Below are 12,885 nucleotides of genomic sequence, written 5' to 3'. Positions count from 1 at the left end.
TCATTAGTAATCCACACCTATCCATGTCGACTCGGGCATATACCTAGTCGCCTCTTCAATATGGGCAAAATAAAAAAGTAGTTCATGTTTAGCCTTGTCGGTGTGCATATAGTTTGGCACCCCGGGGTAATCCACACTTAGAAAACTTCTACGCAATGGAGTGAATGACAAAATACAACAGCTATTCGGCATACCAGTTCGGCACCACAACAAATGCAAACTTGGTTGATCTCTTTACAGTCAACCTCTACCTCGGTTTTAGGCTTCACGTCTAACTCACTGGCTACTCTTTTGAGAACCAGTTCGAGTGACACTACATTGAAGTCTACCTAGGTGGAGCGACCTAATAAAGCAGTTACACATTTAGAACCCCCTTGAGGATATCATGGTAAGTTTTGCTCTCGAGGTAATGGTCGGATTGCAGAACCCCTTAACGGTTGCATCCCTAATAAGGTAGATGTGCTCGGGGTACCTGCTTCGCCTCTCCTCGAGAGGATGAGTTCACTTTCGTGCCCCAAGAAAAAAGACAGCGAGGTCTTGTGTAAGGCAGCAAACACTTGAACTATTCCGATCTGAGAAGTAAATCAAACCAACGCTTGTGACTACGAACTGATCAAATCAATCATCTTGGGCCAAAAGGGGCAATCTCCTCCCTTCACCAAGCTACTCTCAACTCGGGATGGGGGGCAATTGATGAGGGCGGATTTGGCCCTCCAATGACATCAAGGCACATGACATCTTGGAACAAATAGTTGACACATAGACACCACCTAAGCAATGACTTGGAGTCCCAGATCATGGTTTCTCTTCGCCTAGACCTGGCGACCTGCCTTCACCGCCAACCTGGCGACCTCGACCACAACTCAGGTCGGCTAGAAGCACCTCGTCCAGGGTCGACCTACAACACCTCGTCACTGGTCGAAGTGACCTCAATGCAAGGAGCGACCTCCCTTGAGGGCGTGCCGGCCTGACTGAGGTCCAAGTGGCGACCTGCGATACATGTTCGCTGACAAATTCGGCATGCATATCCCAACACTTCCACGATTCTTAGAAGTTGGCCCACGTACCGAACATTCTGGAGGGTGGTCAACATGCATGATATTTACCTCCAAGGATTCCGGACCAGTTAGGCACAATCTCCCAGAAATCTTGGATGTGGTGCATGAGGCCCACATTGAATAATGCCTATATAAAGGCACCAACCCCAAAGACCTAGGGGGGGGGGAGAAAAAAAGAGGGGAGGAGAAAAAAAAAAAAAAAAGAGATGTATGCATGATTACTCTACTCTCTATCACTCAAGCTCTTAAGCATTCAGCTCGCATTTACGACATACTTACTGACTTAAGCATCGGAGCGACCTCACCGGGTTAGCTACCCTGGGTTCTCTGATAGATTGTTTTGTAGACCGATCCAGCTCGTCATCCACCTGGAGTCCGAATCGCCCTCTAGCTAGGAGTAGTCAGATCGCGCAGCATCAAGATGAGTAGTATATAGTTGGCAAGAATGTTGTATTGAAAAAGGATCCGAGGAATTTGGCCTACTTGGGCTCATGCCATGGGGCATGCCGTGCTTGACCTCTAAAGTATCCTAGACGAGGCAAGCACGGCCCAGCATGGCCTGCAGGCTAGTATGGCACGGTCCACCAAGCACAAGCAATAGGTAAAGTCATGTCATATTAGCCCTATACTATCCGATTTACACCTCTAAACAAGAAATCAACTAGATCACTAGAGGATCTTCCTTCTACACCATGATCCCCCACAAGACTCTACAATAACAAGTCAACTACAAAACTAGCTACCCTTTGTACAAATTCAAATTCAATTGACTCAAAAAGGTTCAAAAGAGCTTTATCACCCATAATACAAATCTAGCTTCATGTCCAAGAGAATCGTCAAATGTCATCTATTTCATGTTTCTCAAAAACAAAATCACGTTCGATAGCAACCAATTTCTTGGAATCAATTCTCTAGATGGCTGAAGCTACATTGTCAAATACATATAAAAAGGGAGACAAGTCACATGTTCATGTCCAAGGGTCCTTTTGAAGGTTGAGCCTCTGCAACCATATATCCAAGGATCCCTTTTATGCTCAATTGCTCATTACATATATAATGGCAATTAGAAATTGTCTCCACAACTCAATCCGATAATGACATCTTTGGAAGCACCAACACAATTGGACCAATGAAAAGCTCTCATCATGTTTCAATATATTCAACAGGCCATAGGTGTGATTTCTTTTAGAAGATAGTCTATAGGTTTCTAAGGCTACTACCCAACCTTGGACTAGGAGTTGAACGGGATAGTATCCCTCTTTTCCAAGCTTAAACTTACAAAACTAGGAGTTGAATGAGATAGTATCCCTCTTGCCCAACCTTGGGTGTGCCAAACAAAAAGGATTTGGAAGTGAAAATTTGATGTTTCTCTTCTCTACTTTTTTCACAAGACAGTCTTAAAGATAAATGAATACAATTGAAGCCACAAGTAGACAGTTATAATGAACACCACTTGAGCTCTCTCTTTCTCCAACACCATAAATACCAAAGATCTCAAACAACAAGACCAATAAAGTTGAGCCAAACATATTGAATGCTAGAACCTTTACTGAATCCAAACAATAAATACCCAAAGTTAACTTGATGGGTTGCTAGTTACAAGGGCCTAATTTTTTAAGATGTTCAAAAATCTTTGCTTATTGTGAATTTGAACAGCAAGACAGGTCCATGCTTTTCAATTAATGTAGAATACAATAATTGTAAGATTTTATAATGGTTTTCTTAACAATTTAATAAGAAGTTCAATGAACATATAATAAACTTAACTGTCAAAATATATCAATAAAAGCATATCAAATAACATATAATAAACCTTTTGGATTGGACTGGCAACCCAACTTACAATGACACACTTCAATACATATCAATAGGAACATTCACATCTAAAACAACTTCAATATATCCAATGACTTTATATCAAAACATGTAATAAACTTAACTATCAAATTGCAAATTCATTCGAGTTCTTCACTTCATTAACTGGACAAAGTTTGATAAACCTTTTTTTTAGGTATGTATTGCAATAAATTAATGACCCACCAACTACAGATCACATTTAATTGGAAGTCATTAACCGGACAAGTTAACCCGAAGTGACAATTAAAAACTGGATCTGCTCCTCACACCTGGCACCTCACAGGTGTCTCACACATGCACCCTGCCATGCATTGGGAACATCTCCCTTACTTGTTAATTATTATTCTCGAGAGATGTTCTCAATGCATGGTGGATGTGCTTGTGAGGCGCCCATTTGTGAGGAGCAGATCCCATCACCTCTTAACTAAATAGTTTGCTACTTTGCTTGCAAGTTAAATGAATTCGGGTTAACTTTGGCTGTTGGGGCCCAATAGCATAGGCTGTTGAGACAGTTTCTGGGCTGGGCATGTTTTGGGCAGTTCACCTATTCACGCCCATGCTTTGGTTTTTAAAAATTTTCTGACCAATCAATTGGAATCATAAACGTGGTAGCCAATCAGGTGTTATTTATCAAAATCCATGGGTGGGTTTTGATTGATCAAAGTTCTTCCCAAACCATATCTTTTCCGCATCATAGATTTTCCCAATTTATCAATTCTCATAATGTGGCACTTCCAGAAATTCTCTCAACAGCATAGGCTGTTGGGCCCCAACAGCTAAAATTTTTCTATTTCCATAGAGTTCACATCTGTGTTCCACAAGGAGGCGCCCCACAACGTCCCACAGCATATCCCCGCCGTGTATTTGAAACATCTCCCGATGATGACATCATCAGTTTTGGATTGGGGATGTGCTGTGGGATGTTGAGCTCCGTTAACGTGGAGATGACAAATCAACAATGAATTAGCTCCAATTTTGATAGGCCGGGCCTGGGCTGGCTTTTCAAGTTTGTATCTATGCTTATGCTAACATGCAAAGGACTCTGGCCCCGACCCAGCCCGACATGGGTTCGGTTTCAACTTTCAATCTTATGACATTAAACATATTATATTTTTTATATAATGTTTTATATTATAATATTTATATAATCTGGTCTATTGGATCAGACCTTATTATTATTAATTAGGAGGTTTTGGGTCTATGATTTTGTCTTAATTTATAATCATTTGCAATCGGAACCCAACCCAGAGCTGGCCCATCGACAGACGCCCTATATCTTTGTTAACTTAGTTCAAACTGTAAAACTGTTCAACCAAATTATGTTCTTAGATAGAAGCATTTGCTTTACCTTTCAAAATATATATTCTGAATTTGGAAAATTTGTTCTTATTTATAATTTATTAAATAAAATTTTCCTATCTCTAAAATTTAATTACCATGAGAAAAAGCTTTGCTCTTTTGGGGGCATTCTCTTGCCCATTGATTTTACTTGTTATTATGATGTAATGATTTGATCAAAAATAAATAATTTGATCCACAACAAAAACCATTTGGGCACATTTCACCACCATGTTTGATTGGTGCACATTATCAGGGGTCATTTAATTTGATACGGGCATACTAGAAATGATTTAATTTGATATGGGCACACAACTGGTTATTTAATTTGATATATCCACACCACATTTGTATTTATTAAAGAATTAAACCGTTTTAAATATTGACCTCCCTATGTGGTTTTCAAACAAAAACTTTTCCTCCGTCAGTAATATGTCAAGATCTATTTCATGTGACATCATGTGCAAGTAAAACTTTTTAAAAATCCAAGTTTATCCCCTTATTACCCTATACAGCTATACCTTATTTTGTGTATTTTAACTTATATTTCGACAAAGACTATCCCTTAGACAAGATTCAGATTTCGATCATTGCAATCCAGTTCACTATTGTATCCCGTATCTCATCAACACCCATTACCCAACTTACAGCTTTGAGAAATTTGACTTCTCGTCACCTAAAAGTCTTTTGGTGACCATGCTATGATAAAAAAATCTACTAATTTATTTGTTCACCGAAATCAAAGACAATTCTTACACGGATTAGCTTTTGAATATTCCATCTCCTTGGTCTTCTTTGCCCCTTCCAACACATGATCTCAACTCAGAAAGAAGCAGTATGTGTTTGGCATCGATGCTGCAGATGCAGCACTATTTTCTCAGAAAAGGATGTTGTTGATGTGTAGGTTGGAAGAAAATGATGTCTTTTTATTTTTGTTTGAAATTGTTGTTGCCAAGTAGGACATTTCCTGTAGTAACAACTTTTTCTGTTTGATACCAATGCTTCAAGAAATATTTTCAGTACTGATACTCATTATCCAGTGCCACATCACTGCCACCTCGCATCCCTGTTGACAGTAACAAGCTGTAGCTCTAGAAAACGCCAAATTCGGCATTGCTCCAAGCCATGCCTTCCCAATTTCCAAGTCGTGGCTTGGAGCACCGTTTTTTATGGAAAAATGGTTTCAAACAAATGCTCATTTCTTGGAGCACTGTTTTTTTCGATGCGGCACTGCTGTGGCGCCGTTTTCTAGAGCAACGACAGCGATGCCAAGCAGATGCTCAAATTCCGCTCAGCTCGGCTCAAATCCACCACTAGCAGTTGGTAAGGCAAATTGAGAATGAATAAAAGGCTTGCTTTTATTTTTTCTGCTTTTGTTTTTGTAAGCAAAGGTTTAGAGCTTTGGACTCAAATAAATGATGGGCCTCATATGACTACCCAAACATTTGCATTAACTACAAAACCTTACCCAAAGGTTGCACCTAATGCTAATGAAAAACTAAAAACATGGTAAAATACAAAAACCTCCATGAAGTTTCTGACAATCATAAAAATCTCCCCTATAGTTTCATTCAATATTTTTGAACCATTGTTGACCCAGATGGTTGGACTGTTCAACTTGGAAACCATCCAGACAACCGGTTCCGTTTCACCCTAACCCGTTATTGGGTCAAAACCCGTTGATTTCGTCAAAAACTACTGACCCAGGCAGTTGTACTGCCAACTCGTTTGGCCCGACCAGTGATTCACAATATAAAGTTGCAGAGAAGAGAACTCAGATCTAGGATCTAGCACAAAGAGAAGAAGAAGAAGAAGAAGAAGAAGAAGAAGAAGAAGACTTTCTTCTACAGGTGTTTTAGAGAAATCAATCTCTGATCTGCATCTGTTGTCGCCGCCTCGCTGTCGCCGGTGACCATCCGATCATCCTCCTCCTCTTCCTTCTTCTTCCCTCCTTCTCTCCCTCCTTCCTTCTTCTTCTCTTTTTTTCTTTCTCAGCCAACAACAGTTCCCTTTTCTCCTCCTGCTTCTCAGCCGACATCTCTTCTTTCTTATATGAGGTTTGCATATTAGGGCAAATCTCATATATACATTTGCCCTAATACGCAAACCGTTCAAACCGTTTGACTCGGATGGTTGAACCGCTGACCCAGAAACCAGTAGCTAAAACGGTTTTGTTTCCGTGTCGACTTTTAAAACCTTGGTTCCATTTTAACAAATACCTCCCCTGAACTTTTGAGAAATTCAACAAAAACCTCCCTTCCGTCACTGTCCCAAACGGAAAACGTTAGATTGATGCACCAGTTTTTTTCCAAATATCCATTCTACCCTTTTATAAATTATTTTACATACAAAATTACTGAAATATGTTTCTTTGTTGAGTTAAAATGGGATTATTTCAGTAATTTTGTATGTAAAATAATTTATAAAAGGGTAGAATGGATATTTGAAAAAAAAAAAAAAAAACTGATGCATCACTCTAACGTTTTCCATCTGAGATGGTGTAGGAAGGGAGGCTTTTTCGAATTTCTGAAAAATTCAGGAAAGATATTTGTTAAATTAAAATTATAAAGGAGGTTTTTATGATTGTAAGACACTTCAGGAGAGGTCTTTGTATTTTACCTTTTTTTTTTTTTTTAATTTTTCACTAGCATCATGGGCAATCGTTGGGTAAAGTTTTATAGTTAATGTAATTGTTTGGGTAGTCATATGAGGCCCAGTCATATGAAGCCCATCATTTATTTGAGTCCAAAGCTCTAAACCGTTGCTTACAAAAACAAGTTAATATAAGATGATGATGATGATGAGTCATTTGCTTACAAATATATACTTTATCTATGTAAGTGATTATGTTCTTGTGTTAATATAAGATGGACTCATCACCTAGTAAAGAAATCTAAGGTGACCCAGGAATTATTGTTTCAAAAAATAGATAACCACCGATAAAAACTTCTATCCCCACACGTACGGCAGGTAAGAAAAACATAGGATCCGTGTTGGTTCAAAAGCCTTTCATTTGGAAAGTCAAGCAATAAACGATAGAGTAGATGGATGGGACAGAATTAATCGAAGCCAATCACTTCTTTCCACAAACGATCAACAAAGAATATGAACTTAATTAGTTCCCTTTCTAAATAAACTACATGGATATGTCACATCATATCTTGATCAGGTGGAAAAAATATAAGAGGGATTATCTAGTGAAGAGGCTACTGAACTGTTTTCAAAAGTAGTATAGTTGTTTTCAAAAGTCATTTTTTTGAAGTCATGATGAAATTTAAACCCTGAAATAACAGGGGTTTTCCACAGCGTGGATAGAATGGCAAACTATGCCCATTCATCCAACAGGAGACCCCTTGGTCAGCTCTAACCTATAGTTACACTTGGCTTGACTCTTTGAGCCTTCACAGTGTCAACTCAAGACCCACTATCTATTTTACTACTGCTCCAAATGATGATAGTAGTCCTTTTGAAATGAGAAACGGTCTTGGCACGCCCATTTTAGAGATGTCAATCGGTCGGGTATGATTCAGGAGAGGAGAGGGTAGAGCCATGGTTTTTAAAACCGAACCAGTCAGTCAGGGGTCTGGTTACAAGGTCGAACGGTCATACCATTTGAATTGAATGGTTGGCCCATTTTGACAAAAGAATTTAAAAAAATAAAAAAAAAAATCAAAACTGTTCGAACAGTTAATCGCCCAGGTCAGCGGTTTGCTGACCAAAATCAACGGTTTTTTGAGAAATCCCAATTTTAGAGAAAAATGAAACCAACTACTTGACCTGTTCCTAGTTTTTCCTGTCCGACTGTTCAGTCCAATTCGGTTTTGAAAACCATGGGTAGAGCAGTCCCAAATTGATCGATTTTATAAAAAAAAAAAAACAGAGAACCAAACCAATTATTAATTGGGATAATTGGATCTCCACTGGATAAGCTTTGGTTAATTACCTATGATAATAATTTGGAACATAATCTTAATAAAAATGGCAATAAATATTAAACTGTTTATATGTTGATAAAATAAGTGTTTTTAATCAAAAATATCTTATTTAGTGTCTATGAAATTTACCCTTTTAGATATAAAACATAACAAAATAACAAGAATACAAAGAAACTTTTATATATTATTTGTTGGAAAATTGGGTCTCTTAAAATTGGAAGAGAAGCTATGAAGCGCATTTGAAGACACTATCTTTAGAACGTTATTTGTACAAACTTTATTAAGTTACAAACAAATCCGTTTGTAGAATACAATAGAGCCTTAAACGATAATTAATCTACAATCAACAAAGTTAAAGATTCTTCGAAAAAAACTTCTATTAGACAACAACATACCGGACTGAGAGATACAAATTTGTCCTAACCCAATTATTAATGGGGACACAAATCACAGAATCAGATCAGAACTGACATAATTGATTCAGTCGTTTTGGTTCTATCAAATGAACCCAACACATTGATGGCTATACCCACTTTTGATAAAGAATGCATGCATGACCCTAACCATAAGTTGTCAAATTCAAAAGCACCCCTATATATTGACTTTTGTGATACATACAGATAGCGCTACAAGCCTACAAGTTAGGTTGTCTGACTTTGAAGAATTTTAACTACATCGAACTTAAGTTAGGGTTTAGACCCATTGAAAGTTTAACAAATTTCTAACCCAATTTTCACCCCTTGATCTCTTCACAGGGATGTGACCAGTTCATCAAAAATGGAATGCACCCTAATCACTCGTCTTTGAAATAATTAAACAGGGTGTGGAATATGCTTCCTCGACCACATGCAAGAGGGTGTAAACTTGCCTGGAAAGGAGGGTGGCACTCAGAAACAAGAATCTTGGCTGAAATATCAATGCCATGTTTTTTTTTGAAAAGTTTTTGATAGAAAATAAGAGAGATGAACCAGAAAGTTGAGAGAGAATTTTTTTTTTTTTCTGCAGGGAATCCTTTGCCCTTCTGGGCCTCCTCTCAAGACAAAACTTCTACTCTGCTATACCCCTCTCAAGAAGGCCCTTCTTCCAGGAATTTACACCAAAAACTTTCAATGGCTTCCGAGTACACCTACCAATGCAGGGGCCCCCCATGTTACGATCTCCATTTGACAGACCCACCAGTGTTCTTCTAGCATCAGACTGATTTTCTATCTCAGACCCGCTAGCACATCTGAAAAGGACTTGCTTAATTACGCCTTGGTTTGGACTTTAGACTAGATATTTATAACTAGTCAGTCCAAAATTGGCCCACACGATGAACGACCCATCCAAGCTAGGGGTGCCAATAGGACCGGATATTAATCCATTTCATGTAATGGGCCAGGTCCAATCCAATCCAATGAATACTTCCAACCATTTTAGACTAGTCCAGTTCAATGTTTGGATCGGATATCTAATTTAGATTGGTTCCAATCAATTTTGGTCAATTTACACCTGTATTCTTATCTTCTATTAATAGATTAGATATCCGATCAATCCGACCCAATCCAATATAAATCCATTGTGGATGGATAAGGTCTAATCCAATTAAAAAAAAAAAAAAAAAAAAAAAACTTTGGACCAATATTAATTGTCAATTGGTCCAATTCAACATGTCTTATTGGTCAATCTAATCCGTCCAAATTGATTTTGATTTAGACAAATCTAACCCAAAACCGGTGGATTGACACTCTTAATCCAAGCCCAGCCCATTTAGCACTTGGATTTGGATGACGAACTCTACAAAGAAACATGACTCTGGCTTAAGGTCATAAATTGTACAGCTGGCAAAACTTTTCACACAAGCCCTTAAAAAGACAAACCCACAATGAAAAAGAAAGGAGGACCCATACCAGTTAAGATTCAAGAAAGTTCAGCTGCCCAACCCAGAAAGAAACATCAGTCAAAACTCACAACCTTCCAAACGTCTACCTTCACTGCATTTTTCTCCCCAACTCATCACCCCCTTTACTTACTGTTGGCCCAATCTAGAGAAAAAAAAGATGGAAACGACAACCCTCTTTCATTCTCAACTGTGATTTGTGAGAAGTTATTATATGGAGAAAATTAGACAACGAATGGACAGGAAAGCACAGAAGTCAAAAAGTCATTTCTCTGGTAAGAAAAAATAAACCAAGGCCTCAGATCATTCAAGAAGAAATCAGACAAAAGAAGTGAGAGACATGAGCACGTTATATATATCCAATCAAACAATCAAACAATAAAGAATGTCAGATTAGACCAGCACACCTTATAGATTAAGATAATGTACATTACATGCCGCCAACTTTTTGCATTTCCGGGTACAGGTTTAGTTTAGCCCATCCGAACCGGATTGGCTTAATCATATCTATTAGTATTATCTAATTATTATGATTTTCGGCGGGAGTTTAATTGGGAGTACTTATTTGAAAAATAAATGCTTATTCAATAAGTACTTAAAAATGAGTTATTCTAATAAGTGTTTATAAGTATTCTGTGAAAAATCACTTATTTTAAACAGGGCAGTATAAGGTTGGGGGTTGGTAAAGTCTTCCCCTAGTGGCTGTAAATCATTTTTTTATTGATACATTACAACACTTTTTTCAGCAACTATTTAATAACTCTTCTCCAAATGGTGGTGAGAGCCGATAGTATCATATTAGGGCTTAAAACCACATTTATTCTGGGACTTACCCTGTTTACGTATCAACAGTAGCCAGCAAGAAAGGAAATAAACACTTAAAAATAAGCCCAAAATTTGGGTTTTTCAAATAATATGGGTTTCAAATAATCACTTATTGATGGGTCCAAAATAATTACTTATTTTCAAGCACAACCAAAGTTAGCCCTTAGTGTAGGAAGTGGGGGATGTAGACCCATGGACCTGGATTTGACTTGACCGGCCCATTTACCCGACTCATTGATAATAAGAGATACATCTCATGTCTATCAAACCGGAGCCTTCCAAAACCAGCTGACACTGATGAACTGAAGTCTGGCCATTTGTGTTGTCGATGGAATATTTGAAGTTTGGAGATTTTCAAAGGAATTGTCAATTTATCATGTCACCAGATGTGAAATCAAACGGTTACAGTGAAGGGGGAACAAGAGTGTGCATGGCGTGTATGGTAGAGATACTACGCTATAACATAATGAATAAGAATGACCAGAGAGTCTAGAAACTTTGTTCATCTGGTTCAGTGCTTCTCTCTCTATATATAAGAATACGTGGGCTTGGTGCAGACGTTTCAACCATTTCTTCTTCGCAAGACAAAGGAGCCCTGCATTTCTCATGAACTGTGGAATCGTGTTGGGTTTCTATTGTTGGGGCTGGGAGTTCTTAACTGCCCTTCTTCTCTTCTCCTCTTTTGCAGAAACTCTTTCTCTTTCTCCTTCTTAGTACTGTTCTTTTTGAGGTTTTTGTTTCTTTGATCAATTTGTTTTGTCTGCAACTAAAAGGAAATCACCATGTCTCAGCCAATTCCTGTGGAGCATGAGTGTGATAAGGATCTGTTAGAATATGCCAGGAAGTCCTCTCCACCACCCTTCTTGCTGAAAACTTACATGCTCGTCGAGGATCCGGCGACCGACGGCATAATTTCGTGGAACGCCGACGGGACGGCCTTCGTCGTTTGGCATCCAGCTGAGTTCGCAAGAGACCTCCTTCCAACCCTCTTCAAGCACAGCAACTTCTCGAGCTTTGTCCGACAACTCAATACTTATGTAAGCTACGCTACAAACTCCTTGACCAACCCGCCAATATCGATGATATAGTTGCAGAGTAGATCAAAAGCAGAAGGCTCTTTTGTTTTCTTCCCTGAATTAACAGAAACCATTAAAAACTCACTTCTATAATTGTTTACAGGGGTTCCGGAAAGTGGTGACGAGCCGGTGGGAGTTCTACAATGGAATGTTCAGGAGGGGCCAAAGGGAGCTACTGTGTGAGATACGTCGAAAAAAAGCATGGGCAAGCAAGGTTCATCCTATTGCACCGATCCAAACTGTACCACAGGAGTCCGACGAAGAGCGAGGCTCGGCATCGACGTCTTCGTCGTCTGGTTACAGCAGCCTCTTCGATGAAAACAAGCGGCTGAAAAGGGAGAATAATATCTTAAACAGTGAACTGGTGAGAATGAAGAACAAGTGCAAGGAGCTTCTCGATTTGGTTGCTCATTACACGAGTTCGGAGAACACAGAAGAGGATGAAAGGCCCAAGTTGTTCGGAGTAAGGCTGGGGGTTCCAGTGGAGAAGAGAAAGAGAGCAGAGCTCAGTGAAAGCATCCTTGTCTTGTTGTCTCAATCCTGCAAATGAGACAATTATACTGTAAAGATTGAAGCCGCTTGAATCAAGTGGCTCTAGACATTTTGATCATAGGCTATTGAATCTTTAGAGGCTAGCTAGCTGCTACATGTATATATGCTTAAACAATTAATTTTAAAAAGAAAATTACTGTTCTCTCTTTATTATATATCTTCTGATTCTTCTCAGATGAACAAGGTTTCGGGACCCAGAAGAGAATGATTCATTATAGATGATGATGGACTTATCATCATTCCGACCTACTAACCAAACAATTGCATCAACCCAATTTGCTGATAATTTCTTGGATATATAATTTCATCTCCTTTTTTTCCCTTTTTTACAGTTTACACTGTAAATGATGGAATGTTCAAACTGG

The 12,885-nt window shown here is 38.7% G+C and overlaps 1 protein-coding gene across 1 annotated transcript; it reads left to right on the top strand.

Annotated features, from left to right (window-relative positions):
• Positions 1 to 11,162: 11,162 nt before the first annotated feature.
• On the top strand, positions 11,163 to 12,675 carry HSFB3 (heat shock transcription factor B3). Its single transcript, XM_088955099.1, has 2 exons — positions 11,163 to 11,929; positions 12,072 to 12,675. The coding sequence occupies exons 1-2, from the start codon at positions 11,675 to 11,677 to the stop codon at positions 12,516 to 12,518; spliced, it is 702 nt and encodes a 233-aa protein (XP_088811225.1). The 5' UTR covers positions 11,163 to 11,674; the 3' UTR covers positions 12,519 to 12,675.
• Positions 12,676 to 12,885: the final 210 nt, after the last annotated feature.

This window comes from Nelumbo lutea, chromosome 7 (genome assembly GCF_056320005.1).
Source record: "Nelumbo lutea isolate HS-2025 chromosome 7, American lotus-T2T, whole genome shotgun sequence".
Classification (NCBI taxonomy): domain Eukaryota; kingdom Viridiplantae; phylum Streptophyta; class Magnoliopsida; order Proteales; family Nelumbonaceae; genus Nelumbo; species Nelumbo lutea.
The sequence above is the reverse complement of the archived record's forward strand: the minus strand, read 5'-3'. Positions and strand labels throughout refer to the sequence as shown.